Below are 13226 nucleotides of genomic sequence, written 5' to 3' on the forward strand. Positions count from 1 at the left end.
AACCCAGCCAGATGGGCAGGGTATAAATAATATATTATTATTATTATTATTATTATTATTATTATTATTATTATTGCCTCCTGCCCGACAACTCCCCCTTCCTGCACCTACTCCTGTGACTCTTGAGAACAGCTTGATATGCAGATATTAGCAACAACAACATTATTATTTATACCCCACCCATCTGGCTGGGTTGCCCCAGCTACTCTGGCCGGCTTACAGCGTGTATAAAAACATAATAAAACATCAAACATTAAAAACTTCCCAATATAGTACTGCCTTCAGATGTCTTTTAAAACTTGTGTAATTCATTTATCTCCTTGACATCTGCTGGGAGGGCGTTCCACAGGGCAGGCCCCACTGCCAAGAAAGCCCTCTGCCTGGTTCCCTGTAACCTCACTTCTTGAAATGAGGGAACTGCCAGAAGACCCTCAGAGCTGGACCTCAGTGTCTGGGCTGAATGATGGGGGTGGAGATGCTCCTTCGGGTATATAGGGCCAAGGCCATTTAGGGCTTTAAAGGTCAACACCAAAACTTTGAATTATGCTTGGAAACATACTGGGTCATAGTGCTTCCTTCCATTTTTGGAAGCTTTTCCTCCACTCTCCCTGAAACTGATCTATGGGGTAACATATCATTTCAGCCACTGTGTTAAGAAACATTCACACTGTCTGTGCTTTCTGTTTAACACATATAAGCCATCCCTACCAGGAAGCCTGCTGAACAAAAATTTGCATGACAAACAGTGAAACAGACATGCAGTTAGTGCTTGCAAATGGTAAAACCAATACATTGGAACTGGACCCTGACTTGAGTATCTCAGACTAAAGTCTTCATTTAAAGTCTCCTCCAAGCAGGAAGGGGGAAATCCTTGCACAGTTTGCAGAATTTGCACAGAAATAGTCCTTTGGGACAACGGTCGCTACAGCGCAGCTGACAATGTCTGCAAATTTCAGCCACTTATAACCAGTCCAGTTTTCCTTCCGGATCATGTGGCCAGCATGACTAAGCCGCTTCTGGTGAACCAGAGCAGCACATAGAAACACCGTTTACCTTCCCGCCGGAGTGGTACCTATTTATCTACTTGCACTGTGACGTGCTTTCGAACTGCTAGGTTGGCAGGAGCAGGGACCGAGCAACGAGAGCTCACTCCATTGCAGGGATTCGAACCGCTGACCTTCTGATCGGCAAGCCCTAGGCTCAGTGGTTTAACCCACAGCACCACCCGCGTCCCTAATGCTGAAGTAAGCCCCACTCAATTCAGTGCAATTAGGTTAGCATTTGAGTCTGATCTAGGGAAGCTGCATGAATTGCCCTTCTTCAGACCCATGGTTCCATTTGGGAACATTTTATGCTCCTGAGCTGCATTGAAAGCTGGCTGGGGGTAATAAAATGTCTCTAGAAACTTGTGTGTGCATGTGGTAGTTTGATTTCATTTTGTTTTTGATGTTAATGGAGCTGAAGCATTGCTTCCCGTTGCTTCGCATATGTCCTTGCTTTCTCTATGCAGGCTACATAATTCAACTTTCCTTTTCTCGTGAAGCAGGTTACTTTAAAACTACTTTAGAGCGAAAGAGCTTTCATGCAACTATTAAGCCATATTCTACTGGGGAAAGAAGGGCTTCTTTCCTTTCATCTATCTTTTCTAATAATCCACGCTACAGTCCTTTCGGCACTGATCAGCAATGAAATTCTCATTGATTAAATGAGCTCTGCACAGATGCCTAAACTATGTTGGGTAGGAGCACAACTTGTCTGCAGCTGTTTTAGCTCTTCTGACTTTTCCATCTTTTCCTTTCCACTGATGATGAAGGACTTTCTCTAATTGGGAGGAAACAGCATGAAGAGCAGACTCTTCCTGTCCTCTCTACTCGCTCATATCACTGTCTTAATAAATCTCTTCCCCAACTGAAATAACTGCTGCCTATAAAGCCCAATTCAGTCAAAGAGATGCAGCGTGTGGTGCAACTCTTGAAGGGCTATCCCACTTCAGAGTGGATGTTTGAAGACATCCAGTCTATTTTGGTATAGTCCTTCCAGGGCACAGTGAGAAGACTCACAAATGAGGCATGCAGTGATGTGAAGACACAATGAATGTGCTTGCTTGGTCTTCTTCTTCTTTGGCGATCACTCGTAGCCGAGTAAGATTGTAAGATTCCATGAAGACGGTCTTAACAGTGAGTCCTTAATTGACTATGGAGGCCAGTTCTAGATCCACACATCCTTCCACAGTGGGGACATTAGTTTCCAGGCAGGAGTTGATCACGGTGTGGATTTGTTAAGTGTGCCTTCCTCTTAGCACATTTCTCCCTTTCGTCCTGAGTTTGAGTGTCTTCAAAGTCCATGACACCTTTGGTAAAGGCTGTTCTCCAATTGAAGCGCTTGAAGGCCAGTGTTTCCCAGTTGCCAGTGTTTATACTACATTTTTTTTTAGATTTGCCTTGAGAGAGTCTTTAAACCTCTTTAAACCAGCATTATGCTAGTGTATTTTACATTTGTGTACTTTATATTGTTTCGTCTGTCTGTCTGTTTGTTTGTTTGTAAGTATGCCTAAATAAAACTATTTAAAAAATTAAAAAAATTAACCAGCATTACGCTTTCCATTTTAAAGTTCAGAATAGTCACTTTGGAAGACGATAATCAGGCATCCGAATAACATGACCAGTCCATCGAAGTTGATGTTGAAGAATCATTGCTTTGACGCTGGTGATCTTTGCTTCTTCCGGTACACTGGCATTAGTTCGCCTGTCTTCCCAAGTGATGTGTAAAAAAATTTGGTACACCATTCATGGCAGCAGATTGGATTGTTGCCCCGGTACACCTCCAAAGTGAAAGCAACACTCCATGATACAGGACCCACAAGTAAATTGCACATTGGTGAGCATCTGATGTACAGTACTGCCAAGTCACGGTGCTGGGGGTTTCGCACCTAATTCTGCTTTGAATTATTTCACGGGGTATTTATGTGGTTTATGATTAGGGCCCACATTGATCCCAGGTTTCCACTAGGTGGCAGCACAGCAAAATGTTTCTAGAACAGAGTGCTAACATTCAGTGTTTGCTCACTGAAACCTCACACACGGTGCTGTTGTCACACGGAGTCAAATCATTCGTCCATCCAACTCAGTATTGTCTACACTGACTGGTAGTGAACTCCAGGGTTTCAGACAGGAGCCCTTCGCAGGGACTGAATCTGGGGTCTTGTGAATACAAAGCAGATGCTCTACTGCTGAGCTGAAACACATATTCTGTGCAGCAAGATATATTTTCAAAGGAACAACGCCGGGGGAAGTTACTGGACCACGTGAAACATTTCTCATTTTCGTATGGATTTGCCAAAGCTACTCAAATACAGACTTTCTGTCTTTGGCACCTGCTGCAATGCAGTCCACTGCAAGGAATAGGTAAAGGTAAAGGGACCCCTGACCATTAGGTCCAGTTGTGGCCGACTCTGGGGTTGCGGCGCTCGTTTTATTGGCCGAGGGAACCAGCATACAACTTCCGGGTCATGTGCCCAGCAGGACTACGCCTCTTCTGGCAAACCAGAGCAGCGCACAGAAATGCTGTTTACCTTCCCGCCGGAGCGGTACCTAGTTATCTACTTGCACTTTGAGGTGCTTTTGAACTGCTAGGTTGGCAGGAGCAGGGACCGAGCAACGGGAGCTCACCCTGTGGCGGGGATTCAAACCACAGACCTTCTGATCAGCAAGTCCTAGGCTCTGTGGTTTAACCCACAGCGCCACCCACGTCCCTTCACTGCAAGGAATATATTAGTGTCCAAATTCAATTGCTTTTTCTTGGATAATGTCAAGTTCCTACAAAGTCAGAATTCCAGATGCCTCCTGACCCATTTATGGAAAATGGCACTGGGAGCATTTCAGAAAGTGTGTTGTTAATGAGTAATAAAAAGCAACAGAGGAAAATACGAGAAAGGAGTTCTGACTAAACTCCAGGCGGCAAGAACGGTCTCCCTTGGAAGGTGGAGACAGAGTCTTTTTAGGGCAGAATTGGACATTGTCGGCGGTTTGTGGCAACAGTCACCAAAATCAGCTGCCTTTTCCCTCTGCTCTCCAGAGTGATTTTAAAAGAGGTTATGTTTGGCAATTTTCTGCTCAAATTTCCCTTGACTGCACTCATATGATTCAATGGACCTTGATACAAAAACTAAAGTAAACTAAAAATCCCTGCACATAGAAAACTAGCATGTGAGGGGGGTCTGGGCCTACCTGACAAGTTAGTTTTCTAGTACCAAATTTGTTTTGGCACTCACGATGTGCTCCTCCACAAATCTATGCTAAAGTAATTTGTTTTCCTTAAAGGGGTGTGCCCCCAATCTCTGCCGAGAGGTAGCAAGGGAAACAAACCAGGGTTTGTGTTCCTTCGGAATAAGATAGGTCAGAGACTGTAGCATCCTTAAGAAATACGATTTATTTACACCTGAGTTTACATGGAGGAAGTGCAGAACATTACATGCCAAGAGTGTCTCTTGTTGATCTCCTCATAGCTTCAGGAAGATTGGGTCCGGAACAGAAGCCAGTCAAGCTGGAAACTTCCCCCTTCCACCTCTGCTATTGTCTTTTGCTACTAACACCCAGTTGCGGGAGGGACGCCACCTCATTTCTTGTCTGACGCTAAACGTGCCACCGTTTGTCCGGGTAATGAACTCTGCCATCGCCTGTCTTTGTTGGCACCTCTGTCAGCCAATCTCCTGAACAAGAGAAGTAGCTCAGCCTGTGTTCTTTTACACTGTATTTTTACATCTTCTCTTAATACTCCAAACGTTAGCGAAATTCTACCATTTACTAAATAAGGGATTAGGGGGAATCTGCCTCCTCCCACAAATTCATAGCAATATTATGAATAACCCTGCACTTTAGTATCTGCATACAGTGGTACCTCGGGTTACAGATGCTTCAGGTTACAGACTCCGCTAACCCAGAAATAGTACCTCAGGTTAAGAACTTTGCTTCAGGATGAGAACAGAAATCGTGCTCCGGCGGCACGGCGGCAGCAGGAGGCCCCATTAGCTAAAGTGGTGCTTCAGGTTAAGAACAGTTTCAGGTTAAGAAAGGACCTCCGGAACAAATTAAGTACGTAGCCCAAGGTACCACTGTAAAGGTATGTATCAGTGCAAACAAAGGTGTGCATGGACCATCGTGAATCTGTTGATGTGTTGTATTATTTCAGACTGCAAGCGAGGACCAAACATTTGAGTGCTCTACCAGTATCATACGTTCAAACCTAGCAATCCAATGAGAAATGGTCTAATCCTGGCTAACAAAAGAGACCATGCATTGACAATCACCTAATCAGCGGTCTGGATGGGAAAAGGGAAGGCCTTTTTGCTTTATGCCTTCTCTTTGCCTTAAACAGGGTTATATTTAAGCTGGGGAGATCAGTTAAAACCTCCAGGTCAAACAGTTTCTTGAATCTGTCCACAAACTGGTTTTCCTTCTCCAGTCGGAACCTCATGGCCCAGATGATGACGGTGTTGTCCTTGCACAAGTGGTCGAAGGTAAGGAGCAGCTCGTTCAGGTAAGGGTGGTGGTACACAACATCGGCCGCCAGGATGTAGTCAAACTGGCACAAAGCCCTGGGGAAATTCTTCTCCAGGTCGACCCCCCAAAACAGTTCCTTTGCCTGGGGTTCATGCTTGCATTTGGTCTTCGTGTTTTTGACAAGGTTGTATCGAAGGTTCCCCAGCAATTCAGGCAAATCGGTGGCAACCACACATGCACCTGTGGCAGGAAGGGGCCACAGAATGAATGCTTAGCAAATCTAAGACAGTTTTGCAGGAATGCTCTCTGGCATCATTAAAGGCAGTAGGAACATGGGCAGCTGTTTAGACCAAAGTCAGACCATTGGTTTCTCGATAACTCAGTACCATCTACACTGACTGGTAAAAGTTCTCCCAAATTTCAGACAGGAAGTCTCTCCCAGCCTTGTGTGGAGATGCCAGGGATTGAATCCGAGACCTTCGGCACAGAAAGCAGACACTCTATCACTGAGTTACAACCCTTCGGTCTGTGGGTCATTACTACCGCCAAACCAACAATTCATATATTGCCAGATGGGCACATGAAAGGGCTGAGGCTCACAGAGCTTCCCTGTAAAATTTGCTAGAGAGAACTCTGTGAGATCACTTCCTTTGTCTGCCTTGGCAGGAAGCTGTAATACTACAAGCTTCCTTCCTGCCAAGGCATATTTCTCTTTCTTCATCATGCCTCCAAGCTGACCATATGTGCAGCTCAGACACCATTTCTGAACTTACATTTTGTACTTTTGTAACTTAGATAGTAGTTATAAACCTGCCTTTGTTTTGCTAATTCAAAATCTAGAATATGTAAGTAAATGCTACTTTTATTTCTTCACAAAACAATGTGTGTGCGATTGCTGTTTTCAAGGCGGGGAAAAGGGGTAATACCAAGAAAAATCCAGCCTGCCTTAAAGAATCCTGGATTATTGTTTCTAGAAGGTTAAATCAACCTTGTCTTCCAAGTTCTGGCCACAATGGATGGTACTCTGCTGATCTCACTCACATGGGCAAGGAAGCATAATAACTAAACAACATTTCCTCTCCTAGTGTCTAAATCCATCCTTACACAGTCTATCTACCATGCCCTCTTCCTGAAAAACCACATTTCTATATGGGGGGGGGGGAGACCTGTGTTTAAAAGATAATGAGCCCCTGTCTCTGTTGCTACTTTTGTTTTTGAGCTGACGTGCCACTCCTTGGTCACAGGTGCACTAAAATCCCACACACACCTTGGAATACCACTTTCTGATCTAGAGGACACTACCCATACTCACCAAGGAAACTGGCTACTATTGAGACCAGGCCTGTCCCAGCTCCGATTTCAATGACATTTTTGTCAACCAGGTTATAAGATTTCATGTTAGTTTCCAAAAAGTGGCAGATGACGAGAGCCTGTGGATGGGAGAAAACAAAAACAGGACAAGAGCAGATTGACAGGGGAAATAGCATTACAAACAAACAAACAAACAAACAAACAAACAAACGCATATGCCTTGATTATTATTATTAATAGCAGCATGGCTTTCCTTGCATGGATAATAGAGCTTGTTGATCTTGCAGTGAATTGCTCCTTTTGGGTAGCAACTCTGATTCCAAAATACGTCAGCTGTCTGTATTTAGAGCCTCATCTTTACAGAACTTTAGTTTCCCCAGGCTTTAAACAACCACCCCTTACGTTTCACACTGAGCCCTGTGTGGTGCTCTGCTTCATGTATCAGAGCCAACAGTCTTGTTTGCCTGCAATACCGAAGGCCAGACGACAGCTCCATAGCAGTCGGTGGATTCCGTGATCTTTATCTTGTGGCCAACAAAATGGAACCCTTCCCAGGCTTGGGTGGTTATCAGCGAAGGGGAGAAACACCTTCCCATGATCTCTGCGACTATCTGTTCATCTCCGTTTGGTCCTAGTAATAAAACAATGGAAAGGTCATGTGTCATAATAACAGCGAGAGGTAGCCCAGCTCAGCTAACGATAGTGCAGTGACCTAATCGCAAAAGCCACTAACCTCTATATGGCCAGGCAGCCCTGCTGAGCATGAAGCCATCTGAGTTATGTCCCTGCCCACAAAAAGTCCCTAACAATAATTGTTTAATGTGATATATGTGGCCTCGGGGAGCTGCCATCCATCACGCTTGCTATTTATAAAGCCATAATAATAGAACGGAATCCCACCTTTACTCAGCACCAATGAGACATAGAAGTCGGTCAAAAAAGTTATAGAGTTAGGTACAATCTGTAAGTGAGTTTCAGACTGAGTTCTTCCCTTTTTGCTGATATGGATTTAAAGGGAGGTTTAGACCACATTCTAGTCCATTGGGGGATTAATCTCACAGCCTTTTTTGTCCTCCCATTCTTTTTTGATTATGTCAAGGGGGGTTGTGGGATTTTGGAGCAGTATTTTGTATATTGTGGATACCATCCCTTTGTTGTTAGGAGGAGGTTTTTCGAAGGTTGTCAAGGACCTAGTTGCTGCTGATTTTACTCCTGGGTTGTTTAGGAGGGCATGTAATTGGTGGTGTGTTAGCCAGGGCATCTGGGTATCCCCTAGTTTGTCTTGTATTTCCTGTGTGTACTTTCCCCCTCTTTTCTTCCTAACCTAACACTGTATGTAACACTAATGTCTCACAACAAATGAAATTGATCTGTAGAAAACACAACTTGAAAAACGCATGTATTATTATTTTTTTGTAAACTAATAAATCTTTCATAAAAATATATTTAAAAGAAAAAGAAGAGTTATAGCATTCTTGCCATGGGCTGAAACCTCCTGAATAGAAGACTGAATGATGGAAGATTCTGTCAGGATGCAGAGGGTCGCAAGGCCAGCTGGCTTGCCCCAGCTGGGTCATCTCCTTCCAGCCGTCCCACTGTGAAGACCCATCAGCCTCTGCTCCAACATAAATCAGCGACCCAGGCTTCAAAGCCAGGGCACACTATGTCAGCAGAGCAAACTGCGCACACAGAATAGGCGTGAGGCTTGTGGAAGCATACTACAACTACGTATTTATTAATCATAAATCAGGACAAAGAAACATGTAGTCTCTGTCTTTGTCTTCTCCAAGAGACAGAGAAAAGCAAAAGCTATACACACAACGGAAGTTCCCAGCAAGCTGTGCTGGCATGTAAACAGACATGTGACATGCAACAGTTCCATGTCTGCAACTAAAGGTGGAATGGAATTTTCCAACAGATTCAGGAAGGAATTTATTTGCATAGCTAAACTATGGAACTCGCTCTCAAAGGAGGCAGTGGTTGCCTCTAGCTCGGATGTCTTCAGAAGAGGCTTAGCCCAATTCATGCAGAACTAGACAATCAATGGCTACAAGGCATACTCAGTAAGTTCTACCTCCACTGCCGGAGGCTCATCATAGGTTCATATTTAAAATCGCCCGAAGGCTAAAGGAAGCCACTTCCTACAGGTTCTCTTCCAGCCTAAGCCACAGTTCTTTGGTTCCTGCTTGGTCTTGCAATGAGGAGGCAGTTGACAACACAGAAAGGCCTTGATCTTGGCTTATGTATCTCCCTATCCGAACTGCATGCACGCAGCTGAAGACTCCGCCTGAAACCCTCTTCTCCTCCCTCTTCAATCCTCTTCTGGTCCTGGGAGCCAGTGGAGCAAGAGAATTCTCTCTCTCCCTCCCGCACTTGTTCTCTACTCTCCAGCCTTGAAGCTTCTTCTGCCTCTGACTCTCATCTCCCGGATGTTACAGGTTCCTCCAGTTCACGGATCCCTTCTTCCAAGTCTCCAGCCCGCCTTCTCCTGGTCCCTAATCCTCAATATCTAGCCACCACTCTTCAGTGCCCTGACTGTCCATTGTCAAAGTAAAGTGCTAACGTGGTGAGTTTATCTCAAACTGTAAGGGGCCAGGGGAGGTCAAGATGGGCAGGGCTTTGGGACAAGGAATCCGCTCTGCTGAAATGCTGCCAAGCAACTCCAGCTGGCACTTTTATGGAAACCCTATACTGTGGCAGCATGGCGATGCAACATATGCCCTGAGAGGGTTCGGCCCCTCAGACAGCGCATGGTTTCTGCCACAGAAAAATGACAGAAACTCTTGTCTTGACGGAGGCAGTGGTGAAAGCAGGCAGGAATGGACACATGTGGAGAATGATTTCATAAACGTTCATCAAGGGCCAAACCTAGAAGCAACACGGAAGACCCGCAGAACAGGGTTTCATGTGTAGTTGTGGGGGTTTTTTAATGCTAAAAACATTTGCACAACGTTAAAAAGGAAATCTCCCACGAAAAAGAGATCTGGACTCTAGCACTATGTAAGGGAGGGAGAGAGTTAAGTCTTTCCCCATACCAAATGAAAATAACCCCTGGAGCTGCTCTGTGCCCTGTTTGGGGCAACAGCTTTCTTTTCCAAGTCCAGCATCAGTATCATAATCTATATACTGTATTTATACTGTTTTGAGTCTAGCCGTGTGTGTGATTACGTAGCCCAAACCTGGGGAGGGGGGCAGACAGCAACAGCCTCAACAAAGCAGCCCCATTATTGTTCCTTGCAATGAAATAGCTCAAAGGCACTATGATACAACTTTAGATTGTCACAGCTTCCCTCCAATAATTCTGGGAGCTGTAGCTTATTAAGGGTGCTGAGAATTGCATCCTTAACAAACTACAGTTTGTGAGTAGTGTAAGATCAAGTGGGTTCAAGTCCTCTGCTTTCTAAGAGGTCAACTCAGGACTTTGCCAAGTCATAGATACAGCCTAGGAACACATGATTATATATATGCAACACTAAACCATCTAACAGATCAGGGTGTTTACAGTTGTACTTATTCTATTCCAGCCTATTGGCCCCATAAATTGACTTGCTATCTTAGTTAATCTGCTCACTCAAGCAGATTTGGAGAATATGCTAAAGGTCCCCCTTCTACTCTTTCTTGCTTCTATTTTAAGGAAATCAAAACACGTGAAATGCTGAGTTCACACTAAATCGATAATCCTTCAGGATGGCTCTTGCCCTTTGCCTATGTAAGGTTTCCTAATCAACAGCGATAGCACCACAATCACTTCTGCAAATGCACCTGGAAAGCTGCATTCCTGTATGGCTTCATAATGAAGATGTAAAATGACCAGAATTTCTACACGGAAGAGCTTCTCTTTGAAGTTGAGGGCAAAAGACTGGATTACCAGATCACATTTCTTTTAAAGGGATCAAGAGAAACGATGTCCTGCCAAGACCCTAAAATGCCAGGGATCTGGTTGCAAAGAGATTTTCTCTCATGGTCAAATAAAAATACTTGTCAATGTTTCAGCTTGAAGGTTCTCTACAACTCTATTGTACAAATTCCAAAATCCACATCTGAGCAATTTCTTTCTTAGGGCAAACCAAAATGTTCCAAAAAGAGTGTGCAAGTTTTCAAGTAGAGACTGGTCTGGGTAACAGCTGGATTTTATATCCCCCCTCTCAAATGGGGATCAATTATTGCCTGTTGCTTCTTCCCAACAGCCAAAAACCTGCAACTCACCTAATGGACTAGAGCAGCGGTTCTCAACCTGTGGGTCCCCAGATGTTGTTGGACTACAACTCCCATCATCCCTCTGGTCTTGCTGAGCTCTGGTCTTGCTAGCTAGGGATGATGGGAGTTGTAGTCCAACAACATCTGGGGACCCACAGGTTGAGAACTGCTGGACTAGAGCTTCATTTTAATGTCTGCTGCCTACTTACTATCTGAAGACTACAAGGCAATGCAAACTCCATCTTGTCTTCAGAAACAGCCAAAATTCCTGTTCTCTCCCCCACTGCTACTTATGTTCACCATCAAGCCTGATGTCCTCATCCAAGTTCTGGAGAGCTCAAAAGCTACCACACTCTTTTGTAAGATTCCGGTTGGCCCAATAAAAATATTGCCCTAATGTGGGTTTTGGAATTTTTCCAGTGGACTTACATGTATATCTTTCTTTTTTTTACAACTCACAGCAGGAGCCTGCTGTAGTTCCCCATTGCACATTCTTCCCTCTGCCTCTTTGTAGCTTTATTCCAGACTCAAAATAAGTTTGTGAATTATTTTTTAAGTCCCCACTTCCTTCAGGAGAGTGTATGACTAGAGACCCAACAAGAGGCTCTGAGAAGTTGAAGGGAAGCAACAAGAACCTGAAGGCTGCATTAGCATTATTGGGTTCATTGTGTAATTACAAGTGATAAGCAAGTATTTTAGGGCTCCCTGGCAAAAGTTGATGAGTCTTTACAATAACCATGCGTGGATCATCATAACCCTATATCATAGAATCATAGAATCATAGAGTTGGAAGAGACCACAAGGGTCATCGAGTCCAACCCCCTGCCAAGCAGGAAACACCATCAGAGCACTCCTGACATATGGTTGTCAAGCCTCTGCTTAAAGACCTCCAAAGAAGGAGACTCCACCACACTCCTTGGCAGCAAATTCCACTGTCGAACAGCTCTTACTGTCAGGAAGTTCTTCCTAATGTTTAGGTGGAATCTTCTTTCTTGTAGTTTGTATCCATTGCTCCGTGTCCGCTTCTCTGGAGCAGCAGAAAACAACCTTTCTCCCTCCTCTATGTGACATCCTTTTATATATTTGAACATGGCTATCATATCACCCCTTAACCTCCTCTTCTCCAGGCTAAACATGCCCAGCTCCCTTAGCCGATCCTCATAAGGCATTGTTTCCAGGCCTTTGACCATTTTGGTTGCCCTCCTCTGTACACGTTCCAGTTTGTCAGTGTCCTTCTTGAACTGTGGTGCCCAGAACTGGACACAGTACTCCAGGTGAGGTCTGACCAGAGCAGAATACAGTGGCACTATAACTTCCCTTGATCTAGATGCTATACTCCTATTGATGCAGCCCAGAATTGCATTGGCTTTTTTAGCTGCCGCGTCACACTGTTGGCTCATGTTAAGTTTGTGGTCAACCAAGACTCCTAGATCCTTTTCACATGTACTGCTCTCAAGCCAGGTGTCACCCATCTTGTATTTGTGCCTCTCATTTTTTTTGCCCAAGTGCAATACTTTACATTTCTCCCTGTTAAAATTCATCTTGTTTGTTTTGGCCCAGTTCTCTAATCTGTCAAGGTCGTTTTGAAGTGTGATCCTGTCTTCTGGGGTGTTAGCCACCCCTCCCAGTTTGGTGTCATCTGCAAATTTGATCAGGATGCCCTTGAGTCCATCATCCAAGTCGTTGATAAAGATGTTGAATAAGACCGGGCCCAAGACAGAACCCTGTGGCACCCCACTAGTCACTCTTCTCCAGGATGAAGAGGAACCATTGATGAGCACCCTTTGGGTCCGGTCAGTCAGCCAGTTACAAATCCACTGAGTGGTAGCATAGTCAAGACCGCATTTTACCAGCTTCTTTACAAGAATATCATGGGGCACCTTGTCAAATGCCTTGCTGAAATCAAGGTAGACTACATCCACTGCGTTCCCTTCATCTACCAGGCTTGTAATTCTGTCAAAAAATGAGATCAGGTTAGTCTGACATGACTTATTTTTCAGAAATCCATGCTGACTATTGGTGATCACAGCATTCCTTTCTAGGTGCTCACAGATTGTTTGCTTAATGATCTGCTCCAGAATCTTCCCTGGTATTGATGTTAGACTGACTGGGCGGTAATTATTTGGGTCCTCTCTTTTCCCCTTTTTGAAAATAGGGACAACATTTGCCCTCCTCCAGTCTGCCGGGACTTCGCCTGTTCTCCAGGAATTCTCAAAGATG

General features: G+C 44.5%; 1 protein-coding gene and 1 long non-coding RNA gene across 4 annotated transcripts in view; both read right to left on the minus strand.

Moving 5' to 3' along the window:
* Positions 1 to 13226, minus strand: part of LOC310676306 (protein-lysine methyltransferase METTL21E-like) — a 489683-nt gene that overhangs the window by 470928 nt on the left and 5529 nt on the right. For 2 of the 3 annotated variants that reach the window (XM_083438126.1, XM_083438125.1), the window contains 3 exons: positions 7283 to 7440; positions 6811 to 6928; positions 4409 to 5738 (listed from right to left, as the gene is read on the minus strand). In XM_083438126.1, the coding sequence (XP_083294252.1) occupies positions 5302 to 5738; positions 6811 to 6928; positions 7283 to 7440 (713 nt within the window). In that variant the 3' untranslated portion in view covers positions 4409 to 5301. Of the gene's footprint in view, positions 1 to 4408; positions 5739 to 6810; positions 6929 to 7282; positions 7441 to 13226 lie in introns of those variants that run through there. The other variant, XR_014510454.1, reaches the window with a different exon arrangement.
* The window catches only part of LOC310676365, a 53693-nt gene continuing 44875 nt past the window's right edge, over positions 4409 to 13226 (minus strand). The window contains exon 2 of the long non-coding RNA XR_014510496.1: positions 4409 to 4896. This is a non-coding gene — a long non-coding RNA (uncharacterized lncRNA). The remainder of the gene's footprint in view (positions 4897 to 13226) is intronic.

Source organism: Podarcis tiliguerta (assembly GCF_965153285.1).
Source record: "Podarcis tiliguerta genome assembly, chromosome: 4".
Classification (NCBI taxonomy): Eukaryota; Metazoa; Chordata; class Lepidosauria; order Squamata; family Lacertidae; genus Podarcis; species Podarcis tiliguerta.